This window comes from Stegastes partitus, unplaced genomic scaffold (assembly GCF_000690725.1).
Source record: "Stegastes partitus isolate 25-593 unplaced genomic scaffold, Stegastes_partitus-1.0.2 Scaffold76, whole genome shotgun sequence".
Classification (NCBI taxonomy): Eukaryota; Metazoa; Chordata; class Actinopteri; family Pomacentridae; genus Stegastes; species Stegastes partitus.
This window is the reverse complement of record NW_007577807.1, coordinates 803,575-823,185: the sequence shown is the minus strand read 5'-3', so window position 1 is coordinate 823,185 and position 19,611 is coordinate 803,575. Positions and strand designations below refer to the sequence as shown.

Here is a 19,611-nt window from a genome sequence, read left to right as displayed (position 1 = left end):
GAGAGTCCGACGCTGACAGGTAAAAGCAAAGGTGATGGATAATGCGCGGTTGCGTGCAGCGGATTGATGTAGGCGGGGAGATGGTGTATTAAGAGACCATCGGTAAACACATTTGCTCCGTGGAGGGAGAGGAAGAGGTGGAGGCTGAACAGAAGCCAGCAGTTATGAACAAGAGATCAGCAGCGAGGTGGTGGGAATAATGATTTAACTCTAGTGGCCGACCATCTGAGCAGAACCTTTTTGTTGTTGTTGTGCAGATTTCACACATGTAAACACGTGTGGTGGTCCCAGAGCAAAGCGGTCAGACAAAGTCACTACGCTGGTTTTAGCCAACAGGAGAAAACCAGATACTGAACCAAAAAGGGCTTAAATGAAGGTGCAATGATCAAAAACATACAGAGTAATGCTCATTAGACACCATGGATCCATCAGATACCTTCAGCCTGGCATCAGAAATGAAAGTTTATTGCTGGTGACCCTCCGAACGCCTCACGTTTCTGTGTTTTAAGCTCCTCACACCTTTTTACTCACGATAGACCTTCTTCTTCTTTTTTTTAACTGCAGCTCTAGAAACAGCACAACCACGGCTAGAAGTAGGGAGGACTCATCAGCATCTTCTGTGGAGTTTAACAAAGTTAGAATGTCATAAATCCCACCAAAAAAAGGAAGATTACTTCAATTATTTATTTTGCAAAAATTAAAAAAAACACAATAGTCATAAATGAAATCAATGTGTAGCTACGTCTTTATTTATTTTCCATGTTTATCTCTCATCTTTCGTGTAAATACAGCTCGCAGTCCACCTCAGTTCAGCTCTTCACCACTGATGAGGGAAATATTTTTAACTTTTTGCAGAATCTAATAACTGCAAACTTTTTATTTTTTTAATTTGTTGTTCAATACACTGAGGTTGACGGAGAATCAGAATTTCACACTTATGATACTTCTATATAATACTTCAAAGATGGACATCTTTTGCTCTGAAAATAATTTTGGTAAATCTGTAAAGATAACTTGCTTTGTAAACCCACCACTGGGGTTCAGACTGTGTTCGTCTCTATGCGGTTCTGTTCTGTGTGTGTTGTCCACAGCGTTCGATATGAAAACATTCTTCTTCAGGTCATTTAATCGTTGCACCCGTCCGAAGGCAGCCGGATGCGTCTGCTGATAAATCTGCAGCCTCCAGTTTAAGCAGCGCCGTGCCTTAAATACATCCCATGGAAGCAGCACCGGGCCGCTCCGACCAGCCCGCTGCACCGGCGTACGCACCAGAACCGAGCCGGCAGCTCAGTGTTCTACATGTTTATGTGGAAGGATTCCCGCGGTTCTGTGCATCATAGATCCTTTATAAGTCTAATTTTTTAACACGTGACATCTCATGATTTATCCTTTAAACGCTCGTTAATCATCGTGTGATTTGACACCTAACAGAAGAAAAACAAAAGCCGTCGGGTTAATGCGCTCCTTCATTTCCATGTGTGGAGTAAATGTTGTCGTCTTTCGCTCTGATTGACTCGGCGGCTCCAGAGCTGTGAGACCAGCGATGTGACCGTCTTTATTAATTACCCAACATCCATCCACTTCATGTCTGCACTTAGTGCTGCTGCACATACATGAAGCTAATTAGCGTTGAGCCTCCCGCGGTGTGTGTGCGCTCAGGAGCTAGCGCTGTGCCGTAGCGTTTTAGCTCGCACCTCCTAATAAAGCTAAAAAACACACGCTGGCATTGGACCTGAAAACCCACCATCAGTCAGACCCTAACTGAAGCCCACCGGGGGATTTAAAACCTGTTCAAGTTAAAGCAGGGTTATGTTTCCCCTGAGCGGTGACAAGGCCCCTCTGCATGCCGCTAAGACTAATACCACCAAGGGCCCAAACTCGGCCTCCAGATCGTCTAAAATGTGCAGTTCTAACACAAGGCGAGTTTTTCCTCATTTGTGAGAAGCTGACACTTTGTACGAGCCTCAAGGTTTTTCCTCTGACGGCAGCATCACACGGGAGGAGCTGCAGATGGACGGGCGGCTGGCTGCCTGTCATCGTGTTCAGAAGTAGAAGAAAAGAAGGGGATGGATGGTGTTGATTAGACAAGAGACTGAGGTAAAGAGAGTAAGGGAGGAAATAATGACAACATGCTTGAGGAAAAAAAAAGAGGACTTCAAAAGCCAGAGAAGAAACGACATTTAAACTTCTCCAACATGCTCCACCTGCGATCAGCGTCAATACGTGGACGGTTTCTGCAGCTATTAAAAAAAATGTGTGTGTGCATCTCATGTCTGTTAAAAAAACAACAAACCTGCTTCAAAAGGCTGACAGACATGCTGGTTCAGGTTAGCCTGGCTAGCACGCAGAAATGAGCATAAGTCCATGATGTGCATGTATGTGTCCATCCGCTCCCGTCTGCTCTCCTTCTGGTTAGTCGGCTGATACTTTAATTTTGTGAGTTTATGAGGACAGCGTCCCCGTAGACGTGTTGAACTGCACACTTAAACACACACTGGTGTTGTACTAGTGCACAAAAGCGCGAGCAAATTCCTCCGAGCTCACTGCCTGTGAACAAACCGAGTGTTTTCGTCGATGCTCAGCAGTTTGAACTCTAATGAGACTCATCGTCGTGATCCAGACCGACTCGGTAACCGTTCGTCTCTGGTGTTAGTGTGCGTTCTCCTCACCCATCCCATGCGCCGCCTATTTCTAGTTTTCCCCAGCGTGCTCGCAAATTAGGTGCTTCCACCGGTTAATGTAACGCATCAATAATTCTATACACGCCACATCAATAAGTCCACGGCGGGAATACGGGGAGCCGAGGGAGATGGAGCAGGACAGCAGAGAAGAGAAGCATCAACCTTTGTTGTCTTCAGATCCATAAAGGCGTTTCTTTATTTTACCTCTCCTCAGCTTTCATGTGCTCCTCAGCTTCGTCCAGACACCTGCTGGGACATCGTCAGGTGCTGAGGAGGAAGGCAGGAACCAGCAGAACCTGGAGCTCGTCCACGCTTTATTTGCTTCACACCTATTTGGAGCCAGTGGGCAGTTTTTAAACACACATCTGATCAGCTGGAGGCGCCGTGGTTTGGTTTTTTCTATGTATAGGAGGTGGGCAGCAGGAAGCAGGAAGCAGCCTTCAGCCTCTTTATCCCACAACTCACTCGTGGCTTTAAAAGGCCTCTTTATTTATTCATTTTTTATGTTTTTAAATGTCAAAATTACAGCATTTATCAGAGTCACAAACTGTAAAAACAGCTTTTCAAGTATTCATGTGTGGCGTTCCGTCAGTAAAATGATCCAAATCCAAGCCTAGAAACTGGGATAATTCATCAGAAGTCCTTTAATCTACAATTAAAATTACAGCAATAAACAGCTTATAGTCAATAAAATCTGAGGAAATTAAAAAATATATATTATTAATATTTTATTTTGTAAAATATGATGATTAAACACACGTGATGTTTATTAGTTAGTTTGTGATTTATGGGATCAGAATTTTGTTTTTCTGCCAAAAAATAAAATTCATTAAGTTTGAGTTTCCTATGGTTGTGCTGCTCCCATAAAGCTGCAGGATGTTTTATTTTACTATATTATTATATTGCAGTGAGCAGGGCGCCCACAGTGAGTTAAAACATGTGACAGGAGCAAACACTTCCTAAAACACTGGTCGGAGTTCATCGGGCTGCACTTCAGTGTTCTTTAGCATCGACTTTAATGGAAGTCGTCTTCCTACATAGTGAGCCAAATACCTCGATAGAGAATCACCCCAAAGCGCTTTAAAAGTAGTTTTTAAAAAAAAAAAAAAATCCCTGTAAGGTTTTTTTTCTTGAGACAGAGATTGAGATCCGGTGACTCTGAAGACTTTTTCACACTCATCAAACCTCTGAGCGAGTCCTTACGACGAATACGAAAGAATCTGAGATGGTGAAGTTTCTGCCCTTCTGTCATCAGGCTTTCCTCTGATTCACCATCACCTCTGTGGACGGACAGATGTGTGGATGGACAGATGTGTGGACGGACAGATGTGTGGACGGACAGAGTGGAGACACGACAGCATCATATAAACATGACTGCAGCTCTCAGTGGGGGGAACAGATTAATACTTCCTAAGAAGAACCGTTTTCTATGTTCAGGTATGAAAGTAGTCGGAGATTCAAAGTTGGTTGGAAATGAATTAGACTGAGAGATGGAGAGAAAATGAAGTGGAAATAAAAAAGACAGAACGACAGACAAGAGACATGAGAGGAAATCATCCCCCTCAGCACAGCTGGGCTCGCTGTCATGTCTGCCTGTCACATGGGATCTGGCTAGAAATACGAGTTCTCGTCTCCTCCAGACAGAAAATAGGCCACATCCTGTTCAGCACAGCCACTGCATGGCACTCTCTCACAGTGCAACATGGTGCACTATATAGGACATGAAGACGCCACATCACAGAGAATTATTCAGCGTGTGGGGACTGCAACAGACGATCACCTGTTACAGCGCTTATACATCAGATGTACGTATTATATGTGGGTTATGGCTTCTTTTAAGCCTTAAATGGTCTTTAGAGCAGTGATAGCTCGTTTAAACTAAATCCTCTGTATGAGCCTGCAAATACATGCATATGAGGTATTTATCTGTGTGTACACACACACTCGGAGACGTCCTCAGCAGGTCACTGAGATCAGGACCAGTTTAGATGTTTGTTGACTGAAGTCAGATCTGTTCTTTACGTCTTCACACAGTGTCATAAAGGCAGAGCTCAATGCAAGGAATGCACATTTTAAATCATTCTCTTAATACCTGGCATCATAATCAATCAATAATCGGTTACTTGGTGACTCAGATTCAACACAGTGGACTTGTGTTGGTTTTGTCATGTTTGACAAACAGACGATATGCAAAAGCACCTGACATGTAGGAATGCTGCCCTAAATGTCCATGTGTGTTTCTAGTTTTTATTGACTGGGGCTGGGTGATAGAGCTGAAAGCTATATGACTGTGACATGTTTCATTTCAGTCTATCAATAGCTAATAACACAGCGGTCTACCAACAGGTGATTATCTGTTTTAATACAGCTTGGGAGAAAAAAAAATCTGCTCTGAAGTTAACCACTACAGCCTGTTTATCAGGATACATGGTGAGAATTTGTTATATTAACACAACGATAATTATATATATGATAATGATAATGCATAACTAAAGATGAATGAATCAGCTCACCTCAGTGCAAATTCAAATATGAAAGCAAGTAAAACCTTGAAGTGCACTGAAGCCAGCCGGGGAAGCCGCCGCACAGCGCTCAGGTTCAAGTTCATACCAGCTGCTCAGGACAGAGACTCCCTGGATGGAGACGTCACACTGACGTCACTCCCACATGGAGGCCGTGGGAGCTGCTCGGAGGGCATTGGTCAGGTGGAGGGTTGAGTGTTTCAGCTCATGAAGCCAGTCTTGCAGTGACAGCCTCCACCAGGGCAGATGTAGAGTTGTGGTTGGGGGTGGCAGGAGGCCAACGTGGGCCAACATGCTGTGATAAACCTGCATGAAAGCCGTCAGGGGAGCTGTGGAGGGCAACAGGACTGGATGATGAAGGAATACGATTGGCTGGTTATGAGCTTGGGACGGGCTTTGAGTTTATTGGTGCAGATGAACTCTGCAGCGTACGTTCACGTTGGTTTGGATGGATTTCAGTCAGACGACTTCATTGTCGCCGCTGACGAAGGCTCTGTTGGCGGTACGTCACATCGGCTTTGGTCTTCGTTAAAATGATGTGGTTGCCATGACGACTGTCACATTTTGCGTTCCAGATGTGACATGAGACTGACAACTCCTTGTCAGTTCAGACCAGTACAGCACAGAACACTGGACTGGTTTAGCGTATGGAGCACATCGTATGATAACCATCATTATTGATTTGGGTCTGAGTGTCTGTAGGAAGCAGCTGCTGTTCCTTCCTGCTCCCACTGAAGAGCCAGACTCCCAGCCATTGATCAGCCTTTTGTAACCGCGGCTCTCTGATTCGGATCCATTAGAGATGGAAGATGAAGTGATTGTTGGAACAGAACGCTGGTGTGGGAACTCATTGGGGACAATTCTTATAGGAGCCTGAGTTTGATGCTGATTAGTTTAAACAAGATGTCTGATTCTGATTCGGTTGAATCATTTGTTTGTCGTTTGTTCTGATAAGTGCTTTTGATGTTGGATTCATGGTGGTACAGAAGGAAAAAAATAAAAAAACAAACTTAAATCAAACCATTGTGAATCAAGGAGCTTCTAGTTATTAGCCAGGATGTAGGATCCAGATCACTTCGTGTTCTTCTGCCTGGATGTGGACGCGGTGGGAACATTGGGTTTCCTCTTTTATTACTTTTTTATTAAGTTTCCTAATTTAAAAAAAAAAATGTCCATGAATATTTTCCATCATGGTTCTTATTGAACCAGTGGTCAGCCCACATCCCTGCAGTCGCCCCAAAGCCCATCCTCTGCTTTAACATGTACGATGTGTTGCTGCACTGATGCTGATGATGCTGATGGACTGTACATTTAAATCCTGTTTATCTCGACTCACTGTATCCGTAACATGAACTAGCATCTCGTTTGTTCCAGTGTTCTGGTGGGATAAGTCATGAGACTCCTCACAGTCACAGCTGAAGTGTGACCTGGAGGGAAAAAGAAGAAGTTTGAGCCTCATGTTGTAAAAGGTACCAAACTCCAGTGATCTTATCCATGCAGCTGTTTTTGCCCTGATGATTATTGTGGTAGTGAGTCCGTCCCCCTTCCTTCAGACAGCCTGAAATAACTGCCCACAAGGACTTTAACTGCAGTCGATGTGATAGATAGTCCAGTTGGGGGTTTGATTGGAGGCTGGAGGCTCTCTGGTGTGGTCTGTCAGCAGTTTGGCCCGGTCAATAAGACGGGGTTGGTCGAGTGGTCAGGGGGGATCAACAAGAGTACGCCGTCTGATGAAGAGGTCAGAAAAAGCCTGTGAAGATTCTCAGTCATCCAGGTCATGGTTATTCTGGTAGATTAGTCGTTTGCTACGATTAATCTACCAGAATAAGTCAGGAAAAAATGACTGGGAATAGACACAAAACCACCCATAGTGGATGTATGAATAGGTTTATAGTCCTGAGTAGCCTCACAGCGCTGCAGGCCCAGTAGGCCCAGTAGGCCCAGTAGTCCCAGCAGGCCCAGTAGGCCCAGTAGTCCCAGCAGGCCCAGTAGGCCCAGTAGGCCCAGTAGGCCCAGTGAAGACATTGAAAGCCAACATTCATACAGTCCCTTATTTAGTTTTAATGTTTAATTTTTTTAGTGTTGCTTCTACTTTATTCCACCAGCGGCTGAAGGAGGGGCTGACCTGTGTATACCATTAGCAATGTGCAGTTTTATGAAGAACCAGATTTATATCACGGGTCGAAGGAAAGGAACAGAAAAGGTGCCCACAGACTGTTAAATTAAGTTTTCGGTGCGACCGTTTCTGGATGAAGGTGTTCTGATAAAGCGTCTAGCCGCTGCGATGTGGAGATCTGGTTCCTATCAGTCCAGTTCAGTAGGACTGTTTTCTTCACCGTTCGTTTTCTGTTGTTTCTATGAATTTGTAAAATGTCCTCAGTGGCAGGCGACTTCCTGGAAGTGTCCTTGGTTCGATTCCACCGTTCGATCAGAAACAGCCTCATATGATGGTTTAGACAAGCACGCCTCTAACAATCAGCAACGATTGTTTAGTTTCACTTTAATGCTCCAGTAATGAGCTCAGTAGGTCTTTGTTTGGAGTTTTCATTATTTATTTGTAGAGCCTGAGCTGAGCTGAGCTGAGCTGGTGATCACGGCAGGCGTGCTGTTACATGTTAGGTTATTAGGCTGTCTTCTGGACTCGTGTTTAACTTTCCAGACTCACACTCGAGAATGTCGGTTTAAACGCGTCGTATTCTGGACTCACAAAGACCTCATGTCAGTTTAAAGGCAGTTCTCCTCGTTTGATCATCAGCACCAGAGATACCAGACATTTAAAACCTTTTCCATGTTGTCTTTAGTACGTTTTGATGCCTGATAAAATACCAAACCTGAGTTTTCCACAACTCTTCGTCTGCCGCTGACTTTCATTCTTTTTCTTATGGTTTCAAATTCAGTTCCCCCAACATGGTTGGGATACGACTGAAACCCGAACAGTGAAGTAGTCCTTAATGAAGAACTAGCCTTAAACTCATCCGTCTCACTGCCGTGACCTCAGAGGACTTCTCATCTGAAAGTGAACAGAGACCAGGATGACGGAGGCAGAGGGATTCTTGGTCACATGCAGAGAAAGTCTTTACCTGATTTTCATACGTCCTGATATCAGCATATCAAAGCCCATCAGCAGGCTGAAGCCTCGTTTCTGCCTTCTGAAGGAAATGTCAAACATGAAAGACGCAGTATTTGAAGAGTTAAGGTAGAACAGAGCTGAAATGCCATTTCCTTTTTTTAAGCTGTCATCACAGTGGGTACAGACTTCTTAACTCCGCGAGAGTCGAGGAGTCGCCTTGAAGCGACGAAGCGCTGCTGTGAAGCTCACCGAAACCTGACGCTGTCACTCCTGCGCCGCCGGTGATTGATCAGCGCATGTGAGCGCTCGCTGTCGTTCTTTATCGCGCCACATGAACTTCGCCAGACTGTGATGTCACACATGATGTCATCGCTGTTTATTCCTCTCTGAGTCACATCAACCGTGACCTGAAGATGGAGGAGGCTGGAGTCCCTCATCCGGCCTCGCTGAGTTCAAGTCAACACCTCTGACATGCTGCTGTCACTCAGAGGCCAAGAAATAAACAGCAGCCTTTGTAATCAGGCTACTCTGTGAGGAGTTCAGTCTTCAGGAGTATTTTCTGTGGTGGTCAAATGATCAGTAAATGATCACAGTTGTTTTGAAAATCTGTTAAACCTGCACAGCCGGCAGGTAAGTCATACATTTTGCAGTAATGTCTGTTTATTTATTTTCCCTTTTGGCCTCAAAACTCCTTTTCAACCTGTCGGCTGTACATTTAAAACCTGCTGGAACTGGGGAAGGATGACTTTGCTGCACACTTGCCAATCTCGGAGCAAATATTGGCTTAAAGCCTCTTTAAGTTCTGGAGAATCAAGACATCAGGTCTGTTGTAGAGTGCAAGATGAAGCTCGGTTGTTTTTAGCGCCCAATCTGGAGCGTTGACACTCGCATGCAGCACCGCCGAGGGAGCGCCTTGGTTATTCCTGTCCCGGGTTTACACATTATTCATATTTGGAAAACAAACAGATAACTGGTTTGTGTTAAACCTTTAATTCTATCATATTCAAACTCAGAAAACAAACAAGCAATCAATCAATCAATCAATCAATCAATCAATAAATAACCTATAACCAGTCTATTCTTATGGAATTAACAGCAGAGTTTTTGTGCCCTGAGCTGAGTCTGTAAGGCATCGTGTCACTTCTTCTAACACTACACTGAGTCCGAGCTGTAAAAAAAGCTGCAGTTCCAACGTGGCGACGGAGATCCAAAAGGCTCGACAGATGATAAAATAAAAGCAGTGAATGTGATTCATCTGAGTCGATATGAAGTTGTGTTTCCTAAAGTCCACAGCTTGTCTCTGCTGCCTCTGTTTTACTATATTTTAATTATTTCAATAATATATATAATTTTGGAAGTGCCACCAGTTTCTCCTTTGTTTTGATAAATCAGGGAAAAAAATCATGATCTATATATTTTTTTTTACACATTTAATATTTTATTTTGAAGACACCGTTCTGGCGAATCAGAGTCCCACTTTCTGTCCACCAGGTACAAAAACCCCCTCGATGACTGACTCGCAAATCAAAGTGCACTTTTATGATTCGTCTTTTTTTATTATTTATTTTTTTATTTAAATATGTGAGACCTAATGTCGGATAGTGACGGGGGCTTTTAATGTTTTTAAGGGGCAATCTGCTCCCGGCACAACAAGAGCAATGATAGAAGATCAGACAGGCTGAATAATTACAGCCAGGCCACTGTGTTGGGAGTGAGTGATTAACGCTGCGTGCCGGTGTGTATTTGTGTGTACTCGGAGAGGGAAGTTGAGGAGCGAATGATGATTAACGCCGGAGCAGACCTTGAGAAGGACGGGCTGCCAGTGGGACAGATGACAGCAGATGAAGGGATGGGAGGAGGAGGGACGGAGTGGAGAGGTGGACGGAGGCTACAGAGCCTCTCATTCTGGCAAATGACTGTCGAATGCTGACACTTACAATAGCAGTCATTTCCTCACCGTATTATTTATTTTCCTGCAGCGCGCTGATTGATGATACGTCATGTCTTAATGCCACAGCCGCTGATGGTTGGGTTGGGAGGCAGGGGGCTATTTTTCCCATGCTTCCCTACAACTAAACAATAGCAGTGCCACTTACTCAATTGTTCCTTCCACCTGGGCTTCTTGATCCTCTTCCTGTCAGTAAGTTCTCTGTTTAGGCCTAACCGCTGGTTTCGGTTGGTTATTTGTGGAGGAGGAGGGAATACAAAGAGGCATAAAGGCAATTTGCACAGCGTTTAGGAGCCGGCATTCTTTGCTGGTGGGTTTATGATTTTGTCTTTGTGCTGGAGTAACTGGACCGGCGCCGGATGAGGGCTGCAGCGTTCTGCCCTCGTGGTTTAGAAAGACAGAGGGTTGGGGGCTGTGGGATGGCACCACACATTTAGTTTGGGCATCCGGCTTCATCGGGTTCAGGTTTTAGTCTTTCCAACTGTGGAATTTCAGAAAAGAAAAAAAAAGTATCCTGTTGATGACATCATTGCATAGACGCAGATATTTAATGAAACGACAGGTGAACTGTTTTCAAGAACTAGTTGTGGGGAGATGAGTACCAGCAAATAATACCTGTGCTCAGTTAATCTATTGAGATGATGGCTGATATAGTTGTTAATCCCATTTTCCAAATCTCTACCATTTAGCTATTTAATTGGTCTATTTGTGTATTTTTGTTTGCTTGTTGTGGCTCAGGGACACTGATGGCATGTCCCAGTTAAAGCAGCAGTGGAGAAAAAACCAACAACTTTCAAGGGATTATTTGTTTGGCTTAACTTAGTTAAACTTATCTTAACTTAGTTTAACATAATTTATCTTAACTTAGTTTAGCTGTAGCTTAACTTAACTTATCTTAACTTAGCTTAGCTTTTCTTAGCTTAGCTTTTCTTAATTTAGCTTAGCTTAGCTGAACCTATTCGTTTAGTTAAAGATAAATGAGCCCTTCACCTTACAACGGTTAGGTGAAGTTAGACATCAGCTATGTGCAATGTGATGTGTGCGATGTTGAAAACTAAATTTAATAACCTAAATGTGTCTCACAATATTTGATCTAATTTGCGTCCTTTGAGGAATTTAATTAACACAGCTTCAGCGTGAGAGCCAATAAAGTCTCAGGACGTGTCCACCACTCATATATAGAGCAGGTTCTTTTTTTATTACTCAGTCCTTACATAACCATAATCGGCCGATGCTTCCTTAAAGCTTTGATTCCTATGAATTGGCATGAGATGAGTCCAGTGTGGTGTAGGAGTGGGGTGGCATGCCACTGCCTCAGATTGTACTCTTCTCTAATCCATTTGTTCCAGGCACTCATATGAGGACTCAAGTCAGCAGCAGCAAAGAAAAGACTCCTCTTCACTCTCATCCACAGGGATAACAGCATGGCTAAAGCACAGGCACCCAGAGAGGCTGCTGCACACACTCACACACACACACACACACACACACACACACACACACACACACACACTCGTATGGTCCCCCGTCACACACTGTGTCTCGGGGGCCAGACTTGGGAAACCGTCCTAGTGTGAAAGCTCTTGGTTGGGGGCACGGCGGCCTCGGGGAGCCCATGAAGTCTGCTTATGGTTCTGTGTGGATGCGTACATGCGTGTCTCCAGCACAAGGATGTACACAAACGTGTTTTCATTGGTCGAGCTTTGTGTGGCTCAATCGGACTTGTGCGTGCGTGACGAAGGAGGAAGTGAGCTGGAGCGGAGTGACCATATTTGGTCGTTAGCTTGACTCAGGGAGGGATACATGTGTTGGGCCAAAGATGCTGGACCGCTGACCCGTTTATGATTTTACTCTTTACATGTTGTCAAATCAAGGTGGCATTTAGGACGGCCTGTTATTAGACACCTAATAGACATCAGCGGATCATAAGGATGTCAATATTCTATTTATTATATGTCTGTTATTGTGGAATTTAGTGCATCTGTGTGTTCAAGTGTAAACGATACCCGGACTGTGTGCACAATAGCTATAAGTACAGTAGATTAAATGAGCAGGACAGACCTTATAAGTTCGTTTTGTGCAGCAAACAGATGATCTATTTAAAGAGCCCATGTGATGAACCGTGTTTTATCTTCCTATCGTGTCCAGATGATGTTTTTTGATGCTACAAGACGTATCATGTAAGAAGCAGTGAGCTGATGACTGTCTGAGCAACAACAGTCCAGACTTCTGGGGTTTCATACGTCACAAAGGAACCAATGCAGTCATCTTACAGACTCGGGCTGAGTCATTCTTCTCCTCCATGTTTGCTTTTTTGGTTCAAACATGCAGGGCTGAACCACAACATTACAACCTGCCACTGCCATAGACTCCACCATTTACCATCTGATGACATTTGGGCTGCCGGGGCTCATGCAGCTTCAGCACCAGCTGTGAATTTATACGCTGTGATGTGACTGATGGAAAACAAATTATTGACTCGGTTGAAGGACAAAATATCACAAACCCCTGACTGTGATCAACTTTACAAACATCCACATGGAGACACAAAGCCCAGCCAACATGGTAGTTTGTTCTCTTGATCTTTTGGACACTTTGAGGAAATGATTTTGATCATCATTGATTATAATATCAATCAGCTTGTGCCAACGCTGCGCTGCATGCTGTGAGACATGCAGTCTATTTACACGGCATATTAATTTAGACATCCAGAAATCATCTTGTAGTGTCTTGTAGTGGAGATATCGTGGTCATCTTCTGAAGCCTCCGACTGGTTTGTGAAACATGTACGGCGCAGAACTGTCATGGTGGCACAGTGGGACGCCATGAATACACTTTCTGTTAAAGGGATGTCGGTATCTTAGCATTATTTCCTCTTAATTTGCTTTCAAATGTTACATAAATGACAGATTAGGTCTGATGCTGATCTCCCTTAAAACTACACAATTCACCACCTCTGCTTCTACGTGAGGCTGCACGGTGGAGTGGTGGTTAGCACCGTGGCCTCACCGTTGGAAGGTTGCCGGTTTGCGTCCCGGTGAGGACACCCGGGATCTTTCTGCGTGGAGTCTCCATGTTCTCCCCGTGCAGCGTGGGTTCTCTCCGGGTTCTCCGGCTTCCTCCCACAGTCCAGAAACATGCTGAGGTTAATTGGTGATTGTAAATTGTCCGTAGGTGTGAATGTGCTTGGTTGTCTGTCTCTAAGTGTAGCCCTGTGATAGACTGGTTACCTGTCCAGGTGAACCTGCCTTCACCCTGAGTCAGCTGGGATAGGCTCCGCCCCCCATGACCCTGGTGAGGATGAAGGTGTAGAGATGATGGATGGATGCTTCTACTTGGTCAACATTGGGGTCATGATGAGAAAACTATATCGGCACATATTGAACATGAACCACAGTCTCTTATGTCAGAGTCACATCTATCCATCAGCTCTGACCTCCTACCTGTGACAGTTTGAGGATGTACAACATGATGCCTCCATCTTTGCTCCTAGAGAATGACACCTTCACTCATTGAGGCAAAATGCAGCTTATTTTAACCATCAGCTTAAGTTTTTATTCATTTATTGATATTTTTCAGAAATGACCAATATATCATCATTTCTACAACACAGATAATCAAGTGTTTCTACTAGATTGCTGCTTTTTATACATCACATTGAATGTGGCTTCCTTCCTCCATCACAGTGATGCTGCCTGATGTTAGGTCTGGTTTGTATTACAGAGGAAGGGCTGGGCATCATTACAACTCTACATTTCTAACACGCTGACGCTGTCCTCTGTTGTGGAGTCAAAGCACAAAAACACAAGTTTAAAGTTTACAAAAGACAAATTTATTTTCTCCGACCATAAATACATTTTACCAAAAAAATAAAAAAAATGAATGAAAGTACTGAAATCCGAGTGGTAGGGCCCTTTAAGAGAGGTCAACAAAATATAGCTCTCCTGAAGAATAAGGCCAATAATACTGGACATTAACTCAACCAACAGAGCTGCCAGACTGAGACACAACATATATGCTGGCTGATCGGACCAACGTTAACGCATGGGAGAAAATTATACAGGCAACAACTAAAACTAACACAAAGAAACCCAAATCCCCCCCATGATGTCAGAGCTCTTGGTCTGGTCTGGGAGAGGGCCTTCAGAATAAAGCTCTGCCCCCAGCCTCCAACCAGGAAGTGCCACGCAGCAGCAGCAGCAGCCACACAACTCAAAGAAAAGAGAAATGAATTAATATCAAAATGACAAACACTGTGAACTCAGTGTGTGCCTCCATCTAGAAAACCGTGTCGACAAAGTAGCTGAACATGTGGTGATGGTGTTTGTCAGGGTGTGGATCCTCCAGCCTCCTGTGGGCCATCACACCTCACAAACACCAGTTTCCACTGTACACATGCCCCATCTGACAGGAAGCCACTTGTGCTGCACAGAGATGTCACAAACACACGTGTTCCCAGCCGGTTGTCCTATAAAGGTTCTGAATATGAAACTGTGGGGATGGTACAAGAAAATATGTGGCGGTCATAGAAGGAAGTTTTGTTTTTTTCTTTGGGAAGGCTAACAGATCATATTCACTCAGCTTTGTTATTGGTTAGCAGCTTGTCTGCCTCGTAGCCTTACAGACGAACAACTCTGGTCAAAGTTCCTATATGTAATTTACCTATAGTAGAATCAGATGATTGGCCTTCATGACCATCGTATTCTTGTGTAGTCACTTAAAGACAGAAAGGAAAATCTGCAGACTTGATTGTGTTACGCTACCTGTTCCTGTCATTTAAGCCGGCTCGCTGCCACATGTCAACATTTATCTTTATTTAGCCAAAAGTTGTCTTTTGTGAGATGATTCACTGGAATTTTCCACATCATCATTTAATTTCTGTCCTTAAAATAGGAAAAAAATAGATATTGACAGTCACAGTGACATGGTTTGGTGAGTTCAGATACTGAGCTCATGTTGCTATGACCTGCTGGTTAAGTAAAGCACAGACGAGCTAAATTAAGCCAAATAAAACCACTTGGTGTGAGCAGACCGCTCTCTGTCAGTCTCTCAGCTGCATCTCTGAGAACCAGTTGTTTCTCTGCTGCCGTCCATCCGGTGCTATGATGGTTAATTAATAAGTTGTGGAACGCAGACAGCTCTCCCCGTCGCTGCACCCCACCTCTCCAGCTCTCCACGACTCTGAATGCAAATGTTAGCCCATCCTAAGTGAGCGCGCGCATGTCGTCTCTGGTACGACTGCAGAATCAGGTAATTAGTGAGATCTCACTCTGCGATTTCTCAGTCAAGAGTCAATTAGCCTGGTGGTTTGCGGATTTGGCAACGTCACTCCTGTGGTACCAGGAAGTATTTGTTAATGTGTGTGTGGCGCCGTTTAATGGGAAAGGGGAGGCTGCACGTCGAGGTGTTTGACAAGTATTAATTACCTCAGGGCTAGTCAGGAAACCGGGGCGTAGAAGAGAGGAGCAGACGACACGAGGGCGACGGGTTATTACATAATTCATGTTTTCAAACCACATAACTGGTTATCCTGTTTGATCCCGGTGCACCTGCATCGTGATGGAGTGATACAGGTGAGGTAGTTTCCACTGTCGTTGGTCGAGTCCACCTTTGCCATGCGGGATTCAAACTATTAAGATCTAAACTGGACTTGTAGTCGGTGCAGAACAGCGGGGGTCAGGAGGATGGACGGGCGGCTGAAGCTTCGTCTGTGAGCCCTCCTGTCCGATCGCTGAATAAAATAGGAAGGCAGTTTCTGGTAAATAATCAGAGCAAGGCTCGGTGACAGGAAATCAGTCTGCGAGGTCAAACAAAGCAGGCAGGGGACAGAAAAACAGTACCGGGAACAGGCTGCAGTCAGCAGAGGTGGGCAGGTAACAAGCACGAGGGCTGCAGCGCTGCAAACGGACAGCAGATAAGATGATCTGGCAACTGACTGCAGGATAATTGCACGCGGAGCAGCTAATGAGGTAATATAGCGAACAAGTGACTCGGACAACATCGGGAGGACAGTGAGGGGAGACTACAGGGCAAATTGGTCCTGCTGTAGATGTCATTCTCTTGACTTTTATACCGGCTCGCCCAGCGTTGTCTTTCTATTTCTGAAAGCATTTAGCTCTCGTAGACTCGGGCACGTTGGACCCAACTAAAGACACATTCAGCTCACACAACTAACTCATTCATGTCAAACTAAATTAATTAGAAAAATAAGAATATTAAAAAACAGAGTAATGCTGCCCTAATAGGGTTAAAGCAAATGTCATTGTTCTTCCTGAAGATGTACCAGACAGACAACAGCAGAGCATCCTGATGCCATCAGGCCAGAGAGGTGCAGCAGCAGCGCATATGGATGCTGCTGCATGGTATGAAGACATATACTCAGATATACGGTCAGTCAGTAAAAGCCAGACCCGGGCAGAGCCGTCTGCCCCGCTGCTCACTCATCACTGAGCCATTAAAATGGTCTGTAAAACCCACAATTAAATCTATATTGTTTTATTCATCCAATCAGGTGTCTGGCAATGTTTTGGTAAATTAATCCTCCGCATCCTGCTGTGGTCCAGACTTTCTACATTCCCATTAAACGCCCGGCGCGGGTCGCCCTGCTGTCAGCGACTGTTCACCTGAAAGAATTTCATTTGTCCAAGTCAAAGAGCAGCGTTTTAACGTTCCACGACAGTTTAAGGGATGTTTCAGGGACTCTATGTCTATGAGAAGACAAACAAACAACAGCAGCCACATTTTAATATGCTGTGACAACAAAACTTTCATCATCTCCGTACGGTGTCATTATTTTGAGCAGGATCTTATTAATGACCTAGATGCTGTTTTTTTGTTTTATTTTGAACCCAGCCAGCTTCAGCTTAAAGCCAGAATGTATGTTGAAGAAAAACCTGCTACCAATGGAAACCCTGAAGGTGACATCTATTCCTGGCCTACATTTGTTCCTTCCAGTGGCTCGACCACCTGTGGCGGTCCTCCCAGGGTCCCTTCTTGCCGTGGCGGCTGTCAGCCCGGCTTCCTTGCAGCTCGAGGTGTCGGTAATGAGCAGCTTCAAACCTCATTGCCCCCTCATTACAGGCCGGGCCTGCTGGAATTGCTGCTTCTTTCCTTCTCTCCAGGATGTCACTATCAAAGAATCCGCTTGCTCACCGCTGGATGCAGGTAGACTTCTGAGGGCTCTGTGACATGTCTGGATGTTGTATGGCCAGGTGTATAGGGGAGGGAAGGAAGCACTGCGTCTGTGTGTATCGACCACCTTCCAGTCTTGCTTTTCTTCCACATTTCCACTGGTGTCTCAGCAAAACACACCTGAAGCTTCCTGTTGGCTCGAGCAAAAGTTGTAAAGCTGTTTGTAGGAAAGTGTTCCGCTTAAAGAAGAAAAAGTTCTGGGTCTGGGTGATGTGTCGGTGCAACCTTGTGCAAAAAAGTTCTGTTCCTGTACAACTGCGGTCTCCATTAGTTTTTTGAAGAAAACAGGATTTAGTTTGGAAACAGTGGTGAAGGTTCCCCTTTGAACGAGCCACAACGTCTTCGACAGGAAGCTGGAAGTATGGATGGACGCATCAATCAGCAGCAGGACTTGGACCCAGGAGACTGTGTGGGACCATCGTTCTTCACTTGTTTGGTTAAGTTTGGCACCGAAACATGTTTAGAGTTAGAACAAAAATCCTGGCGTGGGTTAAAGTTAAAACCCTTTACAACATGTTTGAAGCATCTCCTCCATTTCCAAGCTGCCTACCCATCCAATATGTGACTGTTTGCAGACAATAAACCAATAAAATAAATGTCAAAGATACGCTGATTGGAAACATATATGTGACACACGACAAGCAGCCAAAATCTTCCTCCAGAAGCATGAATGTCTAGCTGGGTGGGACTTTCATTCATAGGGCTGGTAGGTGAGCGTTCTGCACATGTGCTACGACCGCGATGCTTCCTCCCAGCCTCACACTCCAATGGTTCTGACTGTATCAGGGCTTTCTCCTTAATTAGCTGATCTGTACATAACCCCTTGGCCCATGACTGGCTGAACAGAGAGAGATGGAGATGGAGGTCTTCCCCTTCTTCGCCTGCTGCTGATTTTAATGACACCACGACATCTTTTCTCTCCATATTTTCCCCATTCGCCTCCGATCTCGGACATGTCACTGTGGTTTGTTTTTTTTACACCGAGCAGAGAGAGCGCTGAGCGGCAACACATCAGCATGCTGGCGTTCTCGCTCAGCCTCAGCACACGTGTGCTTAGCTGGCAGGAAACCATAATGACTGTCTGTGAACGGCGAAACTCAGCCGGCGACGCCAAACACGCAAATGTGGATTAGTCCAAGTCTCCTGAATGTGGCTCGACGCACACTGAAATGCTCAGTTTTATCATTTCATTAACGTCACAATGCGTAATGCTTGCTGGGATGTACAGAGCTGTAGAATGGCGAGCCACCAGTTCCACGCCAATTTGCTGCTGAATTATAGCGTACCAGCGGCCATCTTCCCAAATCCCAATATTTGTTTGATTTCTTACACCCAGGGCCAGTTCAGATATCTATTGCCTATACCCCCCTCCCCCTGTGGTATATTACAGCCCCACTATGATGTATCTGCATAGCGGTGCTGTATGCAGTGTATCCTCCAGGCGTTTGTTTTGCCTGTTTAACTGCACTCCACCTGTCTCCCCAGAGAGCATCCCTCCACCCAGTAGCTCATACCGGTGCCACCGGCCACCGGGGCTCAGGATTTTTATTACCCACACGGGCCAGGAGAAGAATTTGTGCCTCCGTCTCGCTCTCCAGCTTACCTTTGAAGCCAGGAGGACTTAGCCGTTATTGGCGAGGGAGAGTATTGAACCCTGGAGAAGTGCTATAGACCCCCCTTACGTTTAAATTTAGCCCCACGTTTTATCTCGGCGTTCTCATTAGCGGCGCTGGAGACTAATTGTTACTGGTTAAGTCTTTATTGCTGCAGGTCCTTTCACTTCATCTGTCGCTCCCTCACTGTTTTTCTCTGCGCTCCTTTCGAAGTGGCACAATGGCAGGGGCGTCTCTTTGTATGACGGTAATTAGCTTTTATGATGTTGCTATGAGCGGGGTCTTTTCACTGCCATGGCCGCCACTCCGCTTGGCCGGCCGCTTTATCACCCTGCCATGCTCTGGGCAATTAGTCTGCAGGAACACCTCCCGCCTTTGTCCAGCTAGATCCCTCCAAAGCCTCGGGAGGCAGAGGGAGAGACGTCCACCTCCTGCCCTCTCTGCTCTCTCGCAGCAGGAATGCTGAACGCGTTCAGTGAGAATTCCCTTTTGTTTGGGGAAGGTGGTGTCACTTAAACACGGGGGAAATTCAGCGTTCCGATAGCGAGTTATTTTGCTCTGAACGGGGTAATTGTCAACACACAAA

General features: G+C 45.1%; 1 protein-coding gene across 8 annotated transcripts in view; it reads left to right on the top strand.

The window, feature by feature from the left end:
- Positions 1–19,611, top strand: part of nlgn1 (neuroligin 1) — a 287,188-nt gene that overhangs the window by 19,957 nt on the left and 247,620 nt on the right. Inside the window, exon 3 of one of the 8 annotated variants that reach the window (XM_008276543.1) lies at positions 8,665–8,701. The exons of 6 other annotated variants lie outside the window; for them this stretch is intronic. In XM_008276543.1, coding sequence (XP_008274765.1) covers positions 8,665–8,701 — 37 coding nt within the window. Of the gene's footprint in view, positions 1–5,548; positions 5,586–8,664; positions 8,702–19,611 lie in introns of all 8 variants that reach the window. One more of the 8 variants, XM_008276545.1, reaches the window with a different exon arrangement.